This window comes from Pteropus medius, unplaced genomic scaffold (assembly GCF_902729225.1).
Source record: "Pteropus medius unplaced genomic scaffold, Ma_sr-lr_union100, whole genome shotgun sequence".
Lineage (NCBI taxonomy): Eukaryota > Metazoa > Chordata > Mammalia > Chiroptera > Pteropodidae > Pteropus > Pteropus medius.
In genome coordinates, this window is record NW_024342474.1 from 7,615,623 (window position 1) to 7,635,015 (window position 19,393).

The 19,393-nt window shown below is 35.4% G+C and overlaps 1 protein-coding gene across 5 annotated transcripts in view; it reads left to right on the top strand.

The window, feature by feature from the left end:
• Window positions 1-19,393, top strand: part of IRAK3 (interleukin 1 receptor associated kinase 3) — an 83,465-nt gene that overhangs the window by 41,501 nt on the left and 22,571 nt on the right. For 4 of the 5 annotated variants that reach the window (XM_039865925.1, XM_039865929.1, XM_039865930.1 and 1 more), the window contains 5 exons: window positions 3,382-3,564; window positions 8,059-8,123; window positions 8,712-8,766; window positions 9,964-10,115; window positions 15,654-15,718. In XM_039865925.1, the coding sequence (XP_039721859.1) occupies window positions 3,382-3,564; window positions 8,059-8,123; window positions 8,712-8,766; window positions 9,964-10,115; window positions 15,654-15,718 (520 nt within the window). The remainder of the gene's footprint in view (window positions 1-3,381; window positions 3,565-8,058; window positions 8,124-8,711; window positions 8,767-9,963; window positions 10,116-15,653; window positions 15,719-19,393) is intronic. The other variant, XM_039865926.1, reaches the window with a different exon arrangement.

Sequence of the window (19,393 nt, forward strand, 5' to 3'; positions counted from 1 at the left end):
CTCTAGGAAACTTTCATGATGCCCCCTCTCCTTTTTCGTGCTCCACTCACACTTGGTGCTGGCAATTACTATACTACTGGCACACTGTAAGTACTCAACAGATGTTTGAACTACACTGATTTGCAGTATTTCCTCCAAAACTTCTAGAAATAGTTAATGTTTATGAAAAATGTGCCTCAGACAGAGTACATCATCGAAGATAAATACATTAGGGTTACCATGTCTTGCCAAACGTTTTTGTTCCAAAGGCATCCCCCACTCCTTTTTTCTGGCGTATTCTTGCCAGAACTTAAAATATGGAGGGAGGGCAAAAACATTCCAACTTAATGATGTCAGACATTTTATTATAGCTGTTTTTTTCCCCTATAACGTAAGTATGCTTTCAAATTGAATGTCTCGACTTTATCATTCTGTGTTTGATATGTACTCACAAAAGTTACCACTCCCTTTCACTCTCTTCTGGCATAAAACATGACTGAAATAATGGGAAATTTAAGATAAAGCTTTGTTTGTAATAGTCAAGTTAGACTAAGTTATGCTGTAGTAACAAACACCACCAAAATCTCAGTGCTTAACATAACAGAGGTTTACTTTTTGCTGGTGGGAAAATCACTGAGAGCCCAGGACAACTGACCTCCATGTGGTGGCCCAGCATTCCAGGCTGCTTCGATCTTGAGACACTCCCATATCGACATGTGTTTTTACCATTGCTGTGTCAGGGATGGGAGCCTGGCGAATTGTACCCTGACTCTTCAATGTTTCTGGCTGGAAGAAGCATAAGTATAACTAACTTTAAAGAGCAGGAAAATCTAATCCTTTCTGATGGGGGAGAGGACTGAAAAAACTAATGGGTGCTAGCAATGTCTACTAAATCAATTTTTGGCTCCCAGAAAGAGGGGCTGTCATGGTCTTATATTGTGATCTCTTCCAACTTTAAGCATTTACTTATAGTCTCAGCAGGAATATAAAGTTGAAGGAAATTGAATAGTCCAGAAAACTCTTATAGGACAGAACATGTGGAGGGCAGGGTGCTGTATTAAAGCAGAAGATATCTGTCTTTCTTATGTTTTGATTCAAATGTACTATAACTGGTGTAGTAGCTCCCTAAGAAATTAAAAACAACAACAACAAAACAAACAAACAAACAAAAAAAACTTTGGAGTCTGTAACAGACTGAAGAGAAGATAGTTCCATGGGGCTAATTACTTTTCTCAGATTTGAGCTCCTGTTCATCTTTTAAAAGAACATCAGCCTTTGGAGAATATTTTTGGTGGATAGATGAGTCTTTCAATCAGGTTACCATGGAAACTGCTGGAGGTTAGCTTCCAAATTTGTGTGTGGCAGAGGGAGAGGAGACTGATTCCCATAACTGATTATGGTGATGTGTTGGGGGGTTCCCATGACCCATGACCACTCTCAGATGACAGTTGGATTTTATCCATAAACCTGAATCTGGCTTCCTAAAATTTTTTTAGACTGGAGGATTAAGGCATGAGGGAATGCTGCCATCATCATCACTGGCCCCAAAACTTGTTGCTAATTTTAGTGCTTGGCTAATCGGGGAGAATTGTCCCAGGGACAAGAAAGCCACCTTTCTATCTGTCACTTGTTATCTCTCTCCATCATTTGCCTTAAAATACACTTATTTGAAAGCTGTGCAGAATGGCAGTATAATTTTTTATATTGAAAAATCCTATTGATTCAGAGCACCATAAAAACTCATATGATTTCAGTATAGCTTTAAAATATTTTTATTTATACCAGGCCCTAAATAAGTCGTAAACACTGTCATTGAGCAATTAAAAGCCTAATATCACTACAGAGTATTCCCTTGATCTTGTCTAGATATTAGCTTTTAAGTGCTATTCAGCAGTAAGACAGTATGAAACAAAAATTTTAAATAATATTTCATAAAAACTTCAACAAGTGAGCTTAATTGTAGTAAAATGAGTAACTGCATTGAAGGGAGTGAGGAAGAACTAACCTAAGTAACTGGAACGCAGACTCTTGCCCGAACACTCTTAGGCTGAGGGCAAAAAGAACTGTACGAAATGCTGTAATTTGATTTGTTCTTGTGTTTCTCACAGGGGTATGGGTTTGCAATTCTGAAAGTACTTTATACACATAGCAGAATTAAACAAACAAGTAACTATATCATAGATAACAAGAGCAAAACATCTCCTTGTTCGAGAATGAAGTTATAAATGAGGAGAGATTAAAATGTACCATATGGTGTTGATCTGGAATCTGAGATGTGAGTGTAAAATCATGGTTTTTAATATGTGTACAGACAGAGAAATATAGATGTGTGGGTTAGTGCATATACATATATTTCCTCACTTTGTCTGCCTTGGGGAACTAGAAGCCATGGAACCCGGGAAGCAAGGAGCACATCTAGCATTAGATCTTGCCTTCTAAACACCATTATCTCATAAAAGGAAGCAGGACTCCTTGGAATAGTAATTAATTACAGGGCTGGGGCAGAGGAAATACAAAGTGAGCCCAGAGCAACTTGTAAGCCGAAAAATAAGGCAGTGTACTCAAAAGGATAGGGCTTGTCCAAAGAACACTGGAGCCAACCTGAATGGACAAAGCTGGAACAATTTTAGCAACAAAATAAATAACAATAGCATTGTATTTTAACTTATAGAATTAAATAAATATCCGCGAGTCCATATTGATATAAATAAATAAATTAAACAAATGGGGAAAAAGGGATAGCACTTTCTTACAAAAGAATTATAGTTCATGAACACAGAAGAAGAGAGGGAAAAAAGAAATTCATCATTAAGCAAATACCACAGTAATAATTATGATAAGTAAGATCCACCGATAGATGCAAATATTTGTGGGAAAAATCTGAGAAGCAGGATATATTCCCATGGTCTCAAAGTATCTTTCTCAACATAATTATTCATTATAAAGGCTTATAAAGGGAAAGATAATTTCATAGTGGAGGAACCTTGCAGGTATGACCTTAACCAGGTGGTCAAGATTAACATCACCAGTGATAAGATATGAACATCATGAACTTCTTGATATTACGCACTGAGAAGGATACAATAGCATTTCAGTGTTCTGAGAAGCAAGGAAAGACTGAGGAACATTAGATTGGAGGAGATTAATAAGAAGCGATAACTAATTACAATACAAGGAACTGGATAGAGTCTTAGAGGAGAAAAAGACATTGGAAAAACTGGAGAAATTAGAATAATTTCTGCAGTTCAACATTAGGAGAAGTTGAGTGAGGAGTATATGCAGAAATTAGTTTAAAATAAAAAAAAATATAAACAAAATGAACTAAAGCACATAAGGTACACCAAAATAAGTAATCCAATAAAGTAAACTATTCTTTGCTTTTTCCTATTGCAATTTCCACAGCGGAGCGACTTTCAAGCAGTTGGCTGGATGTTCGTCACATTGAAAAATATGTAGACCAAGGTAAAAGCGGAACAAGAGAATTACTTTGGTCCTGGGCGCAGAAAAACAAGACCGTCGGTGACCTTTTACAGATTCTCCAGGAGATGGGGCATCATCGAGCTATCCATTTAATTGCAAACCATGGTAAACACTGATTTTTATTAAACTCTTCGTATCATAAATATAATCAGAATCACAGTGTGAGTAAAATATAGATAATGCTACAATTTGTTTTATAATATGATTAGAAGTTAAAAAATATTATTGGATTCGCTCCCTCTATTTTAGTGCAAATGATACCTCCAGAATAGCCCTGGAATTTCTTTTAGCTATACTGCTCTTTTTACACCATGGTCTCTAGCTCAGCCTTTCCTGTTTACTTTCCATCCCACGGTGCCCTAATTTTTCCCTCTGACATCCTCTGTGGCATGCCTTATATTTAGAGTAACCTGATTAGTAAAGCTCATGAAGTTATCTTCATTTAATTGTTGTCAATAAAATAATCTCCTGATGTCAGCTATTCTGGTTATTCCACTTTAGATTTATTCACTTCAGTAAGAATGATCTCAAGTGGTTTTGAGTCTTATGGTAAAGACTCAAAGCTCTTCGGCTGGAAACTCTTTTGAATCAGTACCCTTATTCTTTGACTTTCTCATTCACGTGTATTTTTAGTTCTGTATATTAGACACATGCTCTTTGATAATATACTGAGTGCACTTGGGCTTCTACCTTATGATCCAAAGAAGCTTTGCACATACAAAGAAGAAATCCTGAGAGATTTGTACCAGAAAACTGTAGCTTCAGATTGTTGATTTTCTATGGTAATGGAATATTACACAGTTCCCAACAGGCTTGTACTATGATATTATCTGTATGATTTGGCTCATCCCTTTTGTCTTTTGCACACTATTTCTTCACATAGTTTCATACAGCAGAATGCTTCATTGTGAAGCTAACTAATCAAGTAAAATGCGGAGAGGTTCCTGGGAACTGCAAATTCAATACCTTTTCATTATCTGAGCTTTTTCCAGACGTTGACATCACCCACACAACTTACTGTTTACAATATAAACTTATACCATTTTGATAGAACACATGGATATGTTTTATACTTCAGTGTTCTGGAATAGATTTCTTGGTATCTTTCACTCTCTGTTATTTATTTATGCAGCAGAGAATTTCGTGGACTGTGAGTATACAAAAATTTCACATTTTTGATTACTTCTTAGCCCCCAGTCTGTTGCACATGTAAAATTGATTTTGTTTTTTAAAATGAGAGATTAGTTGATTGATGGAAAGACAATTATTTACTACCCTAGTACCAGGAGACAGGTAAATCTGAGATGAAGTGGAGGATGGTGACTGGCTGAGTCCTTTGCTGAGGAAAATAGTATTATTTAATTACAATATATTGAGCGAATGCTTTGAATTATCTTAAAAACGTTAATTGTATAGCTTGTTAAAAGCAGCAATGTAATGATTCATTGGAAACACTAAGTGAAGCCTGCTGAACACATGTCTCCTATGATAGCTACTCACTGATTTAGGAATTGGCAATCTTAATTAAAAGTTACATTGATATGTTGTATTTTCATTTTAATTCATCTTTCTTTGTTGCTATCATGGACAGAGTTATCAGTTATCTAAATAATTCATTATTCATCCAAATATCCATTTTACCTACCTTTTCTTAAAATCGTTCAGTTTAATGGGATGGTTTTTATTTTAGAGAAAATTTTTACCTTTCATTTGCCACCGTCCTAAGATCACTTTGTAGACTTAGACTTTCTTATGAGTCCTACTGAGAAGGTCTTATATTTCCTCCTACTCATTATTCCTGCAATTCAGGTGGCTGCCATTAGGTGGTTTTTTTCACATCCATAAAACATCCCCTCAGATCTCAAGACATAAGTTGTTCAAAAGACTAGAATCTTTACTTGCTATCATTATATTTCTTTTCTTTTTTTTTTTTCAAAGAAAACCTGTCACATTAGTGTGAATCTTCAAAAGTATCCACATTTAAGTGCTGTCATATTTCTGGCATGCAAGTCCTTACATATCACATTTTGCATTTATATTTCAATGATCAACAATTGTTTTTTAGTTTTGGCATGAAATGGCTTCTTAGCAGAACCATTTTGAATCTTCCATTTTATATGACAGTGAAGTATTGTCCTCTCTTTTTATATGCGACAAAAGGACAGTGACTTTTGGTGCCCTTACAGCCTCCAAACTTGAAATTTTATTCTACACAACAACATCTTATTTAAGATATTTATTATTTCTTTTTCTTGTCCAATTTCTCTGTCTAGAATCTCTAGCGTAATTTTGAATAGAATTGGCAACACCGGACATCTTTTCTTGTTCCTCATCTAAAGTGGAAAAACATTTAGTCTTTTACAATTATGTATGATGTTATCTGTGGGCTTTTCACAGATGCTCTATATCAAATTAAGGAAATTCTCTTCTATTCTTATGGTTGTTACCATGATAGGTTATGGGATTTTATGGGTTTTGTTCTTCATTCTATTAATATGGTATATTCCACTGATTGACTTTCAGATATTAAGCCAATATTATATTTCTGGGGAGAATCCTACATGGTCATGGTATGTAATCCTTCTTATGTGTTTCTGGATTGGGTCTGCAAATATTTTGTAGAGGATTTTATGGATTGGGTCTGCAAATATTTTGTAGAGGATTTTATGGATTCCTATATACATAAGGAATATTGGTCTGTGGTTTTCTTGTGATGTTTTGTCTGGCATTGGTATTAGGAAAATATTGGCCTCATAGAATGATTTTGGAGTTGATACCTCCTATTTTGGAAGAATTTGTGTAGAATTGGTAAAGAATCTTCTTTAATTGTTGGTATAATTCATCAGTGAAGCCACCCAGACCTACACTTTTCTTTGTGGGAAGTCTTAAAATATTAATTCAGTCTCTGTCCATGTTATAAGTTCATTCAGATTGTTTATTTCTTCTTGAGTTAGTTTCAGTAATTTGTGTTTTTCCAGAAATATGTTTATGTCATCTAAGTGATGTAATTTTTTTTTCATACAGTTGTTCATAGTATTCCCTTACAATTCTTTTTCTTTTCTTTCTTCTTTTTTTTTTTAACACCTGTAGCACCTGGTCTTCTTAGGTGGTCTCCCATCCAAGTTCGAACCAGGCCCAAACTTGCTTAGCCTGCAAGATCTCTTACAATTCTTTTTATTTCTGTAAAGTTGGTAGTTATGTCTCCTCTTTTGTTTTTGTTTTGTTTTTAGTTTTAGTAATTTGAGTTTCCCTCTTTCCTGTTTAGTTTAACTAAAGAAAATTTTGTGATCTTTTCAAAGAATCTACTTTGGTTTCATTGATTTTCCTCTTTTTGTTTTTCTATTCTTTGTTTCATTTATTTCCACTTTAATTTTAATTCTTTCCTTCCTTCTGCTTTCTTCAGTTTAATTTACTCATCTTTTTCTAGTTCCTTAAGGTGTAAGTTTAGGTTATTTGCGCTATTTCTTTTTTTTTTTTTTAAAGTAGGCATTTATAGCTATAAATTTTCTTTTACGTGCTGCTTTTGTTGCATTCTGTAAGTTTTGATATGTTGTGTTTTCATTTTTATTCATCTCAAAGTATCTTTTATTTTCCCTTGTGATTTCTTCTTTGACTCATTGGTTATTTTTGAGTTTGTTGTTTAATTTCCATGTATTTGTAAATTCTCCCAAATGTCCTTCTTTTACTGATTTTTATTTTAATTCCACTGTGGTCTGAGAATATGCTTTGTATGATTTCAACTCTTTCCGATTTATTGAGGCTCATTTTATTGCCTAACCTATGGTCTATTCTAGAGAATGTTCAAAGTGCACTTGTGAACTACATGTATATTCTTCTGTTTTTTAATGGAAAGTTCTATAGATGTCTGTTAGATCTAATTGGTTTATAGTGTTGTTCAAGGAGATTTGTTATCAATTGATTGTGTTTTGTTTTCAGTCTTCTAAGGAAAATATTATAAGAAAACTGAAATACAATCAAAGAAAAATTAGAAGATGAAATAAAATTTTCTAAAGTCTGAATTAAAATGTCAGAAGTGATTGCAAAATTTTGCAGGGTTTTATCTTTTGTAGGAAGCTACATAGACTACCTCAGTTCAGACAGAACTATAGCAGATAGACATTATAGTATAGAATTGGGGAGGAGTGGTGGGTATTTGTGGTGGATAACATACACACACACATGCACACATACACACACAATCATCCTTAATACTTTATGGCACAAGATGGAATAAAAAATAAACTAACACAAGGAAATATAATCCCATAATTATAAAAAATATATGTGCAAAAAGATGATAACAGTGTTGCTTTTTTCTTTCAATTTTCTACTTAATACTTTAATATTTTTAACAATATCTAACACTAACTTAAGGTAGGCATTCATGTTTAAAGTGAACCAAAGTATGTTTGTATAGTATTTGATCATTAGAAAGCTATTCATACATATAAATTTGTAACCATTCAATGGGAATGAAACTGAGCTTCAGAAATGAACATTACTATCAAGGTATTTATTTTCACAGTCTAAGAATAAAAACAAGTTTATTAGGAACATAAAAAATTTTTTTGTATCTAGCTCCCCTTATTTCTCTTTCAGGAGCAGCCTTGAATCCTTCAGAGCAGAGTCATCAGGGAGATGGATTTCCGAATATGTTCTCCAAGGTAGAATGTTTGTGCATAGATAATGACCCTTGAACTCTGTTACATACATAATTGAGCATAGGAATGAAATTATTGGACAGAGAAATGATGGACTTGCAGGTACTTTTTTAAAAACAGAAAAGTCTTAGCTCTCTCAGTATTCTTTGTTTATTGAGAACTAGGAATATTAGAGATTTGTATATATTTGAAGAGTTAACAGCTTTCTCCTTTCAGTGATCTGTCAGAGATGAGACTTTGTATTTACCTTAACTCAGCTTTTAATTTTCCTGTTCTAGTTGGTGTTTTGCATGTTGTTGTTACTTTTTATTAAAGCAAATTAGCAGAGATCATTTTCATAGCAATAGAAGTCTTTTAAAATTGACTGTAACTATGACATTGATACTTGAAGTTTTACAGTAGGTCTGGAAGCCTTAAACATATATGGCAATGAATACTATTGAACAAAATAAAATAACTTCGCTTTGTTCTAAATTTGATTTCACTCTATTGAACCGTATAGTCCCAGGGAGAGCGTTAGATTTCTGTTAAGGTACTGTTCTTTCTAGACTTATGAAATGGAATTACTTTAATATGTACTTCTTCTCTTAGGAAACAGCCAATGTCACAGTGGATAATGTTCTTATTCCTGAACATAATAAAAAAGGTAAAAAAAAATAAACACCCCAACTTCTTTTTAAATTATGTTTTCCTTTAAGTGAATTTAGAGGGAGATATATCCAATAAACATATTAACTATTCATTAACATGCAGATTCAGGATAAAATTTTCATTGCTATGGAAATATTTGCAATTTTGACTGACACAGATCTGATGGATAATATATTATTGTTATGTTAGAAATCCATTGGTCAATTAAGAACATAATTGTGGTCTTTCCGTTTAGGGGAATTCCTGATTTCCTGTTAGTGAAATTTGCTATTTTTATGTGTCATAGGAAAACATTTAAATATTATGTTGAGTTTTATGTAGTTTCAGAAATTTTCATAGCACTTGCAGAGATCTTTAGATATGTTTGTAGAACAATTCTAAAAATGACTATGAAAATCCAGTTATTTTCCATATCAACTTTCTTACTGTATTTGCAGGGAGAATAATTTAGTTCTACCTGGGAATCATTCTGATAAACTTTAATGGCTACTTAAGGCTGCCTTGCCTAATTTTCTCCACTATATCTGATGTTTCTTTGGTTCAAAAAATAATTAGAAAGTTTTGGTCCTTCAAGGTTTAGCAACAAAGTCTATCTCAAACATTAACTGTGGAAAAATAGCCAAAGCTGGGCTCTGAAAGATTTAGTCAAGCTTTCCCTTTAAATTTGTATTCAATTACCTTTTAAATGTTTTCTCCCAACTCTGCTTTAGATGATTTTTTAAAAAGCTGAAGCATCTTCATATTACTCGAAGGAAGTAGGTTAGGCATCTAGAGGATTTGGCTCCTGAAAAATGTTTCCATCAGTTATGCTTGGAGAATGTTGTTTAGATATATCAAGATTTTCACTAATGTAGATTTTTTTTTTCTTTTACTGCTTTTAGGTTCGTAGTTCTAATGACAAAGAAATAGAATCTTGAGAAAGTTTCTCCCAACTAAGCTCTTTGGCTGATCCTTTTGGAAAGGTGATAGAATCATAGTGCTATTGTTTAAATAACTAAAAAGCCATTTGCTCTATGGAAGGGTGTCAGCCAGACCTGAGTAAATGAGCAGAGAGCACATGGTGGGCTTCAATCTGGTTCCTGGTCCTTACTTAACTGACTTCCCACTGGGCTCTGATGTATTTCTAATATGGAAGTCCTGGTTCTTTATAATGGAAAAGGTAACCTATCTTCTCCCTACTTTCTTTCCTAAGGAATATTGCTTAAATCCTCTATCAGCTTTCAAAACATCATAGAAGGAACCAAAAACTTCCACAAAGACTTCCTAATTGGAGAAGGGGAGATTTTTGAGGTGTACAGAGTGGAGATCCAAAACCAAACATATGCCATTAAATTATTTAAACAGGTATGGGAAGAATTACTATCACAGGAAGTCCATTTATCTGATCATATTTCATATTAAAATGTGTCATTTTTCCTAAACATTGAAAAGAGGTATATTTGAAAATAAAATTTCATAAATGGAAATAAGATATATGACTTCAGGTGAGTAGAGAAATGACTGAGAAATTAATGCCTGTTTTGCAGGCATGCGGAAGCTAAATCCTTCCCTTCCCCAGATGTATTGCATGAGAAAGACTTCTCTGAAAAGACTTGTAGGACCTTTGAGACCTGGCTTAAGATGGTCATATTGTGCATGGCTGCTCCAACTTTCATGATTTCAGTTTTTTTTTTTTGGAAGTGTCCTATGTAGGCAACTTCACAGGTTAAGCCGCAGACTGGCATTCTGTACTATTTTATAAATTGTCTTCTATCACAGTTCAGGAGGTGGGAAAGAGGAAGCTTCAAGTAGGAGCAGCAAGACAACGTTCAGAGTAGGGAATTGGGAGACAGCTGAGTGACTGCAGCCAGTAAAGCAGAAAGAGTATTGAGAGATCTAACTCTGGAGTCCAGAAGAGATAGGTACACCCAAAATAGATGCTCATGTTCTTCACAGTCAGTCAAGAGTCAGTAAACATTTTCTAAACTCCTTCTATGGGCTGCGTACTGAGCATGCAAAGATGAATAAGGCCTAGTTCTGTCCACAAGAAGCTCACAGTCTTACGGGGGCAGAAACAGCCAGCTAAGGAAAAGATTGAACTGCAGCGTTGAGAAGTAATTTAGCAGAGATTTGTCTAAAAGGTCATGAGAGCAGATAAAATATGGCCAGAGGAGGGGTGTGTCCAGCACCCAGAAGAGTGCCTGGCACACAGTAACCACTCAATAAACATTTCTGCAATAAATAAATGGAAAAGTGAATGAAAGGAAGTGGCCTTTTAGCTGGATTTTGAAAGATGAGTAGAATTTTGGCAGGCAGTGAGGAAGAAGTATTTTTTGAAGGGAATAAATAGCAGGCGCAAAGGCCTAGAGGTGCAGGCATGAGAGCATGCATCTTACTCATGAACAATAGATCACTTGGTGGAGTAGAGTTTAGTGTGGGGGTGGGAAGGTGTCAGGGTCAGGGAACCTGACCCAGAAGGGAAGTTTCAAAGGTATGAGGCCCAGCTGGAAGAATGCACAAGAGGCAGACATGAGGATGAAGCGGCAGGCACCAACTTTATTGTGAGGAACGCACTTCTGTTGGGAAGTACAGTTCTGTTGGAGAGTGCAGTCTATTACATGGGGCACGCAGTCTTGCGTGCACTTCTCCTTCTCCCCTTTCTTGTGCTCCCCTTCTGCTCTCTCCTTCTCCTCTCTCCTCCTGCTCTCGGACCGCGTGGCTCCCCACATAGCAGAGTACAAAAGTGGCATTCAGCCACATATGCGTGATACAATAAACTGAAGTATGTTTACATATTTTCTAAATCTGGGGTCCTATCCCTAGCTGCGGGCCTGGATCACAGACAGACCTGGCTCCCACAGAAGGTAGTGGCAGAAGATGATACTGGAAAGATAGGTTAAGTCCATGGATGGTTTTAAAGAGGGAGAGTGAAAAAACTAGATTTGTGTTTTTGAAAAATAACTTTGATTGAAGGTTAGATGATGGGCTGGAAGTTGGAAAAGAATTAGAGGAAAGACGGCAAGAACTTAAACTGTAGGTGAAAATACCTGGTAGAAGAATATTTCAGAAGTGTAAACTAAGAAATGGGTAGGGCTTACACCAACGTTCTCAACCCTAATATTAGAATCTCCTAGAGAACTTAAAAAATGAGCCCCTAATCTACGGCTATGCCACACTGAACGTGCCCGATCTCATCTGATCTCAGAAGCTAAGCAGGATCGGGCCTGATTCTTGGATGGGAGACCATGTAGGAATACCAGATGCTGTAGGCATTAAAAAAATAGGCCTTAGCATCTGGTTAGGTCAGAGTAGTGGTGGAGGTGGCAGGCGTCGGTATTTTTAAAGGCTTCCCAGGTGGTTCATATGTGTAGCCAGTGTGGAGAACCACTGCCGTCAGTCAGGGCAGAGACAGTGGGGATGGCAGGGAGAAAGTATGTCTAGAGATGAGATAATATGGACCAAATATAGTGATATGTTAGATAGGGCTAGAGAAATAAGGGAGGAGGAGAGATCTAAGGTGAATCCTACTTTGCAGTTTAGATTACAGGGACTTGTTAAAAAAAAATTTTTAAACTGATTTCTCCATTTCTTCAAATAGTATTTTGTCCACGGAGTCTATCTACAAATCTCAAAATTCCTGATAAGATGAATGGTCTAATAAAGAAATGAAACTAAGTAGTGGTAGAAAACCATCCAATCAAGAGAATATGGTTGCTCTAGAGGCGGCCTAACTGAAGACCATTTCTTAAGGCCAGTGTGTCCCTGGCCCCATTTGTACATTCTCTTTTAGTTGAGCCCCAGGAATACCTCTGCCAAAGGCTCCATCCATCTACTTTCCTCTTCTCTTCAGCTACCATCAACTCACACTCCCTTTGGAGAGTTTTCTTTCCAGGAGTCTGGCATCAGAATGGGATGTCATTGCCCCTAGATCTCCTTCCCTTTCTGTACCAGACATGATTATCATTTCCTTGATTGCCTCTGGCCCCTCTAGAATGGTTTTGGTGACCCTCCTACATACAGCCACAGCATCATAGCATTATCACACAATATTGATCTCTTTATCTGCCTCTCCCAATAGACTAGTTGGTTTTCTTTAAAGAGCTCTTATTTATCTTTGTATCCCAGTGCCTTATTATAGGGCTTTGCCCATAGTAGTTGCTCAGTAAATGTTTGTTGGATGAACTGAATGAAACACATATGCCTTTTTCATGAATTTAGTTGCTAATCTCTAGGAGTAAAAAGACGGAAGGTTACACAGTTACCAAAGACCTAGAGACTATACAAAGTCCTACACACATTCACATACACACATCCCTACATACACACTTATCAGGAGAGATGAGATAATTTAATGAAGGTTTAGCCACAGAGCATTTTTTAAAATTGGACACTAACTGCAATAACCTTTCTTAGAGAAACTGCAGCGGGGAAATGTACTAGATGTGTTAGATAGGTGCACCCGTATCCCCTGGAGATCCTGCCATGCAGATTCTGACAGCACATCTAGGCAGTAACCTGGGATTCAGCCTTTTGTACCAGCTCCCAGTAGCACTGATATTCTTCATGCCCAGATCACACTTCGAGCAGCAGCAAGAGTGCTAGGTTAGCATGAACACAAAAGCTAATAAAAAATGAAAACATTTTTCAAATTAAGAAAGCTGTGACTTCAGGGAAGTTAAGTGACAATGAGTGCCGCGGTCCAGCCACGACAGGATCCAGGGGGCCCTGAAGGTGGGCAAGGCGTCGGCGCGGGAGACAGTCGACTACACAGCTCAGAGGCGGTGTGACACTGTTCCGTTTTATTGTGATTTGAGTACAACTTTTATACTTTTTATTTTGGCATTTGATTATACTTTGTTGTTAAGGTAGCAGGGAGTTAAATTTCTGTGGTTAGGCAGAGCAGAAAATCTTATAGAGTATATTATTATTAATGTTCATGATTAACTAGTACATTTTTCTCTCAATCATTAGAACAGAACTACCTGATGGAACAATCTAAACTTTTAATTCTTATATCTATTACGTAAGATACAATTTGATTTAAGTAAAGGTGATAGATAGATGTATTCATAACAGCAAGCATTGGCTTGTGGGCAGACATTGTTCTTCTTTCTGCCTGAAGAAATCTTTTAAATGCTATTTGATTTATGCTATATCTAAAGTTCAAGCTGAACCTTTCTCATAGCTGTTCAAAAGTTTCCTTGGTGCAGTAATGAGGAAAATATTTATAAAACTCAGTTTTACAAAGCTGCTTTCATAAGCTAAGTTTCTGTTCCTTTGTTTTTAAGCACCAAGGAGATCCTGACCTAGCCAGCCTTTCTATGAAACTTAAACTACTATAAGGCACATGAATTCTATCTTTATTCACTACATGTATACTATCTTTATTATAAGCTTCTGTATAAGGCAAAGGAAGATCAGGTAATCTTTTCATACTAGTAGCCCCGCTAGGTGGATACCAGAGTTTTCTATTTATCCACTAGGTCACAAAAGGAGGCCCTTCTATAGTAGGCACAGGCTTATGAGTAAATTTCTTATCCTTTACTAATTTTTCTACTAACTGCGTGGGAACAAGAGTATAAACTGGTTCTAGTAATTCAGCTTGTTATAATTTATTCATAATATCTTTAAGAGGCGCGTCAAAAGGAATTTCCCTTAATAATTGTTCAAATAAAGGGTTTACGCATTCTGGACACGTCAGGGTGACTAGAGCTGATTCCATACGCGGGGAATTTATTATGTTTTCCTCAGAGCCAATTTTGAGGAAATCCATTTGTATAGCGTTTACACTTACTAGAATTTGTGCTACCCAAATTCCCCCTGTTAATAGGATCATTTCTAAGAAACCAATTATCCCTAAACACATGCCACGTCCTCGTTCTTGACGATGCATTCCTTGAAGCCTCTGTCCCCATCTCCGGACCTTGTCACGCAGTAGGGTAGAAGGAGGACGCGGCAAATGAGCGTTAGTGATGGGTGCGATCCACTTGGATCCCACAACAAGGGTTTTTTTAAAAATATAAATTCTCATAAAGATGTCCTTGAAAATGATTGGTCTGCCTTACTTACTGTTTCTGACTTCCTGAATTAACTTGGAAAATAGATTTCAGAGTTCTTGTTGGATTTCCCTCCCTATATTCTTGAGACAGAGACCTCTAAAAACTGTCTAGCAATTTGCAAGTGATAGAACCTTACAGCTGATGGAATCTAGGAGCACACTTAATTTAACTCTTTCATTGTACAAGTTAGGAACCCAAGTTTCAGAGACATGCAGTGACATAAGGTGCATGAAGCCATCGAAAACAGTGACAGGTACAGAGTAGGTGCTGAGGACGATATTATTGAATACATCAATTTATTCAATAAATATTTATGTCAGGCACTGAGCTAGCTTCTGAATCGCCTCTGAAGTAAGAAGTTATAGTTTTCATTTGCTTAGTAAGCCCATCTTTTCAAAATTAACACAAAGGTAAACTTGAACCAATGTCAAATGACCCAAGTCACAAAAGCCAAATTAGTGAAATCACCTCTAACCAAAATACGGCTATCACAAACTGGATTTATGAAATCAAATGGGGAATTTCTGTCACAGGATTGTCTTTGAATACATATATTTTTGAATTTGATGCAAAACATGGTGAGTTTGAATATCAAATATGGCAACATGATATATTGCATGAAAAACTTTTAATTCAAGAACAGTGGTTCTAAATCTGTTTGGGGTTTAATGGATTTTTGAAAACCTGATTAAATCTAAGGCTCCTCTCCCCAGAAAAATGTTCATTTGCATTTACACCCCAAAAGTTCATCTAATTTGAGGGAGACTATAGGCCCTGGATTAAGAATCCCAGAAACAGAAATCTTTTCCTTAATTGTTTTCTTGTTTTTCTGTATGATATTTAGGAGAAAAAATTGCAATGTAAGAAACAGTGGAAGAGATTTTTATCTGAGCTTGAAGTCTTACTACTGTGAGTATATTTTTTCTGGAATTTCTCCCTTTGTGCCTGTTTTTTTTCTTTTTCATTTTGATTCTACAGCACAGAGTTTAGCATGGGTTGGCATCTAATAAATGTGGGTTGGATATTAGAACATTGGGTAAATTTTTGACATCTGCTATAGTACATTTCTTAGAATACGTTTAAAAATGGGACATTTACATAATTTGCTTGAATATATTTTAACAAGAAACTGTCACAGGGAAGTGGGTTAAATCATGTGTGGCTAACATGGCTGAGTATAAAATAATTTGTAGAACATTAGAATTATATATATTTTACAATTTTCCCCTTCTTTAGAGACATTTCAGTCAAGAAATTGTTTCATAACCACTTTCAGGAAGAGAATCTAGGCAAAGAAAACAAGTGCTTTTGATGTACATGTTATTTTCTGGAAATTTGTTCATGAGCCTGAGAATCCTTGGAGACAAACTAAAATGACTTTGTTTTCATATATATTCATATCTGCAGCTGTACAGCCTGCATCATAGAATGCCCCTAACCCTATAGAGTTCACTCATCACCCTTTACAAATATTTTTAGTTATTTTCTAAACCATTATGTGACTGAGGAGAGGGGTATAAATTCTTTTCCTTTTATACCCAGGACCAGAAATTAAAATGTTGGAGGCTAATCATAAAAACTTAATATATGTCATTTAGCCAATGAAAAACTAAAACCAAAATTACAATAAGAAGTTTTTTATATTTAAGCTTTGTTTATTTGCTTATGAATAAGTAATAAATTCAAGCATTTCATAATTTCAAAGTACAGAAGGGTAAACCAAGAAAATATTTTTTTCCACTATTATTATCCAATCACTCAAATGGTTTTCTCAAAGGCAACCAAGTTATTTGTATCTGTATCTTATATATATTTACAGAGGTATTTTATGTGTAAGCAAATATGTATTTTGTTTTCTTATTTTCTTCTTCTCATACAAGAGGTAGCATAGTTTGTTCACTTTGCTTATTTTAGTATTCCATTGTGTGCTGTACTATAATTTAATTAAACATTCTATTGATGGGTTTTTAGATTATTTTATAATCTTTTATTTTTAAAAAATAATGCTGCAGGACATGATTCCATAGTGTAGTGGTTAGCAGGTCTGCTTTACACACAGAAGGTCCTGGATTCGTGCCCCAGTGGAACCACGGTCCCTGATCTACGGCCATGCCACCCTGAACAAGCTCAATGTCTAATCTCAGAAGCTAAGCAGGGTCAGATCTGGTTAGTACTTGGATGAGAGACCACCTAGGAAGACCGGGTGCTGTAGGCATAAATAATAATAAAAAATAATAATAATGCTGCAAAAGAAATTCTTGTACATACGTTATTTCATACCTATTTGATTATATCTAAGATAAATTTATATAAATACAATTATAGGGTCAAATGGTTATGTGTATTACATATTACCAAGTTGTCCTCCAACAGGTTATACCAATTTATAGTTATATCAGTCATATGTAAGATTGTCTATTTCCCCACAGTCTTGCCATCATAGCATTTATTTTTAACTTTAATTTTTGCCAGTCTGCTAGGTGGAAATGGTTTCTCAATGTAGTTAAATTTCTTTTTCTATTGATAGCAAATCTTTCCACATATTAAGAAATATATTCTCTTTTCTATGAAATATCTGATAATATCCTTTGCTCATTTTTAAATTAAGCTGTTGGGTATTTTTCTTAGTGGTTTATAAGAACATTTTATAGATTAGCAAAATTAACCCATTTTTATGCTGTGAGATAAAAATAATTTTTACCAAACTGTCATTTGTCTTTGCTTATTCTAATTTTACCATGTGGAAATGGTTTTTATGTAGATGGTCTCCCTCTCCTCAGACATTTACTAATGAATAAGTCAAATGAAGCCTTTTCTTTTTAGAATGTAGTAGCTAAGATGTTTGGAGTGGGATTAAGAGAAGTACATAAGTAGACACAATTTTAGTAAATTAAGTGATAAGATGAGGAAGTACGGCACTGAAAGGAGAGGAGATGGTAACTTGGAGAGGGGCTGCAGAGTAGGCTTCTTAGAAAAAGTAATATTTCAGCTGACACCTATGGAGAGGTTTTTTTAGTTTAATTTTAAGGGAACTGTGTAATCCTTGCGCCTTAAATAGAATTGTAAACTCCTTAGAATGTGGTTTCCGATTCCTTTTTTTCCTTCTTCCTCAAGGAAGGTGAAAAGAGCTAATAATTTCTGAGGATCTGGCACTTGGCTAAATATTTAACTTTTAATTTAATTTTAATAAGAATCTCAGGAAGCAGGTGTTTTACCTACTTCCACAGATTGGTTGGCTTAAAGAACAGAAATTTATTTTTTCACATTTCTAGAGGCTGGGAAGTCCAAGATCAAGGCACATTTGATTTCTGATGAGGGGTTTCTTCCTGGCTTGCAGATGACCACCTCTATGTTGTGTCCTCATATGGTGGAGAAAGAGGTGTTTCTTCTTGTAAGGGCACTAATCCCATCCTGAGGGGCCCCGCCCTCATTACCTCATCTAACTCCCATTATCTCCCAAAGGCTTCATCTTCAAACATTATCAGATTAGGGGGTAGGACTTCAACATGTGAATTTTTGGGAGACACAATTCAGATCATAGAGATTAAATAACTTGACCAAGTTTACACAGCCAATAAAAAGAAGACCAGAGATTCAAACCCAAGTTTTTCTGTTGTTCAGGTCTGTCTTTTCTACCACATCATGGTACCTTGCATGTTTTATAAGCGGTAGGCACTCAGAAATACTGTTGAATTGATTTTAAAAGGTATCAGATCTGCTGATCTTCACTTCTATATAATCATTTAAAATTTTTTAGTGAAAGGATAGGTGAGATGGGTCCATAGAATTAAAATCCGCAATCATTCCCTATGGCATCTCCATGTTCCATACCTCAATAACTTCTAAATTGTCCATTTTTCCTGCTTGATCGGTAATATTTAAAAATAAGCAGATGGTCATTTATGCTCTGTGAGCAAGAGAGCAGAGCCATGGCTGTGTCTAAATGAGGTCTTCTATCTACTGCTTTACAAAAGATGTCTATTTCATTAAATTATTTTAAATTGCAGGAGAATCAACCAGCTAGTGGCATAGATCAGCTGTTTAAGCAACCAGATACACCGGCTGAGTTCCTTTTCAGCCCATTGCTTTTCATTTTATAGATCCGATCTAAAACAAGTGCAGGTGCAGAGATATTTTGTCACAGAAGTTTTTGATATATTTAAAAATAAAAGTCTCTCTCTGTTTATGTGTATATGTTTGTATATACACACACATCTTTCCTTGAGGAAAGAGAAATAGAAGGACTCAGAAGGGATATATATATATATTATAGCAAGATTTTGCTATTGAAAAAAATGAATAATAGGCCTTTATAAATAGAACCATTTTAAAAATAGCTTTATTTATTTTAATATTCCCAAGCATGCATATTGCATAGTAGGTGTTCAATAAATACTTGTTGAATTGAACTGAGTTCACAGTAGGTGAATTTCACATGTTTTATATTTCATAGTTTTTACCTGGGTTTCATTGGTTTTCACAGTGATGACACATGCCCTCAAGAAATAGATTTTGAAGGAAAGGAGTCTGAAAAATGTAAATTAAAATGACATAGAATTCTGTGACTTAAAGAAGTGATATATT